We start from the raw sequence: 4,054 nt of genomic DNA, 5'->3' as shown, positions 1-4,054 counted from the left end.
GCCCTGTTGGAGACTGAGTCCGGGTTCGGTGCTAATAAGAGAGGGATCGCTAGTTTGAGAGCGCGACAACTATGTGTCGCCCTTACTGGTTCCTAATAGGAACCGCCTACGGGCGACACACTAGCGGGCTCTCCAATTTAGTGCGGTAATTGTTGCCGCTCATATCCATCATTGTACGTTCGATCGAGTTCGATTGGTCATTTTCTTTCGATTTTTGTTGGTTTTATTAGTTTTTGATGGTTTTCTTCGGGGTTTTTTCCTTCATTTTTTACTTTTGTTTTCTTTGTTTTTTGATTGGGTTTTCTCTTTTTTTCTATTTCATTTTTTACTTTGGCTTTCTTTTCCTTTTCCATTATATTTGTTTTTTGTTTCTTTCTTTGTTTTCATTGGTTTTTCCTTTTCCTTTTTTGTTTCTTTGTGGTTTTATCGGTTTTCTTGAACTCATGTCTATTTTTTCTCAATATACAATGTACGCTATCAAAGCACGCGAGAAACATTTTTCTGATACACTTTGGGCATTTTTGAAATATATGATGTACACTTTAAAAAATATATTTTTTGAAAACTTTTTTGAATAGACAGTAGCATTTTCCAATTACATATTGTATTTTTTAATGGAATTAAGCATTTTCTAAAAAACACGAACATTTTTACATTGTATATATATTTTTATATTTTTCATGGACATTTTTTTTGGAAATATTCTCAACATTACAATAATTACATACAATAAATTATATGTCTTTTCAGTTTCAATTATCCTGTTACTAATTTAAATATTTATGTTTCATATAACCAAATCTCATTTAAATGTATTGCAAATAATTCACGTAGCAACACGTGGACATATCATCTAGTTGTCGAAAGTATAAGACCTCGCGTTTGCTGTGTTCACACCGCTAGCTTTGTATGGTCCATGTGATCTCGACGTTCGAGTTAAATTAGATCTGGACAAGACGCTAGTGTTAAAAGAAAACTTCCTCTGGACCAGACGAAATAAAGGATAAATTGGGGAGTACCTTGATTTTAAGGATAAATTGGTAATCTATATGTAGAAATTAAGTTGGAAACTACTCCCTCTGGGCGGCAGTTACGGTAATTTCAATATTTGACTAGAATGCAGTGTGAACCAGCCGGCGAGGGACCCGTCACCCAATAAACTACGGATGCACCATCCGAAAGTCATGGCTCATTCGTGATTACATCAACAGATGAGTGGTGCACCCAAAAGAAACGAAACGTGACATCGATAATCAACATTTACAACATTCCAATTTTTTAGAAGATGCCAAAGAACTTTTAGAAAGGAGACTAGTCCTTTTTGCACTGTCCGGTCAAAGGACTTGGATACGGCGGAGGATCGGCCTCGCCGGCGGCCGGGGCGCCATGTTTTCATGGGTGTGGAAGTAGAGGCACAAACCAGGGGAGGAGAAGGCAGCCACGGCTATGCGAGATAAGTGAGACAACGGTTTGCGCTTGATCGGGAAATCAGGAGATATTAGTAGGCCCAGAGAATACATCAAAAGATTACGCTTAGATGAAAGACACAAAAAAGACTAAAGTACCCTCTCAAACGAACGGTCAGATCTAGTTTGTACTCCCAGTCCTGCCTACGGAGTATCAGGGTACAGTAAAAAGAGCGAAAGTCCAATTGGAAGTAAATTAGGGTAAGTGAGTATGGTCAATAGCTTCCTAGTCATTTCTGTGTACCCGTTTCAAAACAAAACAAAAAGAGAGCTCCTTACAAGTTTTAGAGAAGTTATTCCCCAAGGGACTTTATTATTTAAACAACACAATACAGCCGCACACGCACATGTACATGGATCAATTACCACTGAAAGCACGATATCTTTAACCATCTCGTTTTTACTTTTATTTGGAACATACACTGAAATGTTGACTGAACCAAACCTCTTAGGCAATATAAACTCCAATTGCGTTCACGTATCTGCCATCAGTACGCCCGAAGAAGCCAACAATTGCTTTGCCATCTGGCGCGACGGCGCTGAAAGGAGTACCAAGTTCTTTATTGTTGTCAAGATTTCCGTAAGGTCCATATGTTTTCTTGGTTGTTACAAACTTGAGTGTCTGCACAACATCGACTTTGGTCTCCATGGGAGTATTATGCTTGATGACTGTTCCAGATACTGCCGTCAGAATTTCACCAGGGCCCAACACGATCTGCATATCAATAAAGGGAATAATCGCTCAATGAAGTCATAACATTTGCAAGTTCTACACACTTCTACCTTCATTCCTTTGTATATACTGGTGTATTGATTTCTTTAAAAGTCAAACTTTTCTATCTCTGATAAATTTAAAGATAAACTATCAAAATCTGCAATACCAAATTAATAAAATGTAAAAAGATATTGCATGAAGGATCTAATGGGACTGACGTGATAACTAATGCACCTTATATACATTAAAGTAAATTGAAGTAGTTTCATGATAGAAAAGCTTGACTTTGCAACAAAAAAATTCAATTCACCTGATAAAATGAACTGACCAAGTATATAGCCAGGCCATGAATATAAATTAAAGTATTTTCTTAATTCACACGTGAATTAAAGTAAATGAAACTCTGGCTAGAACATATATTTTGATAATAACTGTACCTCTGTGCGATTGGGATTCTTACTACCCCAAGGACCTGTTGTGCGCCTATTGCCATAGTAATCGATGTAAGAATATTCGAATGAAGCAACTATTCCCTTATAGAGGATGGTGATACTTTCTATCCTTGAGGGATTTTCTGAGTCAACAACAGAACCACCATTGCCACCCCATGGGCCACTCTTTCCGAGAGTGGGTATCTGCATGCATGTGTACAAATAAATGGAGGGAAAAAGGGTCTATGAATAAACATACAAATAAACAACTACAACATTGTAAATCTGAATATCCTGCTCTTCTCACCTGCACGCGACAGAATCCATGGATGGTAAGCTCGATTATGTCCCCCTCATTTGTTCTATGATGCAGTTTTTTGTTTATAACGCCACGTGCCATTGCAAGCTCACCTGTCCCGCCGACAATAGACCACTGACCTTCTTGCTCAACAGATGTTCCCATTATTTGCAGCGTGCTTTGCTTAAACTTATGTAAAAGCATACACTTACATGTGCTTACAAATCTGACAACCTGAGAAACTAGCTGGCCCTCGGCTAAATGCACTGGTCGTTTGGACTTGATGTTATGGTTGAGATGTCAACTCTTTTAGTTAGATGCTTATACTTTCTTACGAAAATTAAAATGTATATATAGTAAACTCGATTTAGTATGTGTTCCACATAAAACTATTACTAGCAAGTTACATATATAAAATGAGAGAATATGGCGAGAGAAGTACTAATTTTCTGTATGTACGCTTACCTTTCAATCTCAAACACAATGGTTAACATATTGTGCCAATTACCAGCGTAGATATGCAGCCCTTGTGCACGGGCTACTAGCTTCGCATCGGTGCCAACCCTATCATATATTGGCCAATTGTTAACTTCTGTGGAGCCCCACCCAGTGGTAGAATTTGCACTTATGATGCTTGATTGGGTTGGGCTTGGTCCATAGACAAAGTGGTGCAAGTACAAGCTACTGAACTCAAACTCGGTGTTCTCTAGAACCCCGGCGAATGCGGTAACATAGAAATTGGGGTGATTGGGCATGGTCGACTTGTGGGATCGAGAACGATGCTAGTAGATCGATCAAATGGCTTTTATCTAGGCTGAATTGTGTGTTGCGGAAAATGGAAGCTTATGGGACTAGTATTTATAGGCCAGCTCACGGGTATCAAGTAGGTGGGTATATGCACACCATCTTGTTTATCCTTGCGTACTGGAGCACGCAGCCTAAATAATGTATACGACTTGTGCACCACCAGTGTTTTCTAACATAAGATGCTTGCCAAAAATTTAAAAAACAAGAACATAAAATGGTAGCCAGCTAAGATGCGTACTGGTTAGTCCTTTAATTATTATATATATTAGTTCATCAAAGGATGGGTGGTTAGTTAGTGGGTGTGATTGCTCACTGGTATGGATATGAATAGTAACCG

At 38.5% G+C, this 4,054-nt stretch overlaps 1 protein-coding gene across 1 annotated transcript; it reads right to left on the bottom strand.

Annotated features, from left to right (window-relative positions):
- Positions 1 to 1,754: 1,754 nt before the first annotated feature.
- On the bottom strand, positions 1,755 to 3,718 carry LOC123158731 (uncharacterized). Its single transcript, XM_044576612.1, has 4 exons — positions 3,376 to 3,718; positions 2,920 to 3,211; positions 2,619 to 2,816; positions 1,755 to 2,181 (listed from the first exon to the last, which is right to left on the bottom strand). Exons 1-4 carry the CDS (start codon positions 3,663 to 3,665, stop codon positions 1,915 to 1,917), a joined length of 1,047 nt encoding a protein of 348 aa, XP_044432547.1. The 5' UTR covers positions 3,666 to 3,718; the 3' UTR covers positions 1,755 to 1,914.
- Positions 3,719 to 4,054: the final 336 nt, after the last annotated feature.

The sequence above is a fragment of the Triticum aestivum genome, chromosome 7B, assembly GCF_018294505.1.
Source record: "Triticum aestivum cultivar Chinese Spring chromosome 7B, IWGSC CS RefSeq v2.1, whole genome shotgun sequence".
Taxonomy (NCBI): Eukaryota; Viridiplantae; Streptophyta; class Magnoliopsida; order Poales; family Poaceae; genus Triticum; species Triticum aestivum.
This window is presented reverse-complemented; position numbering and strand designations above follow the sequence as displayed.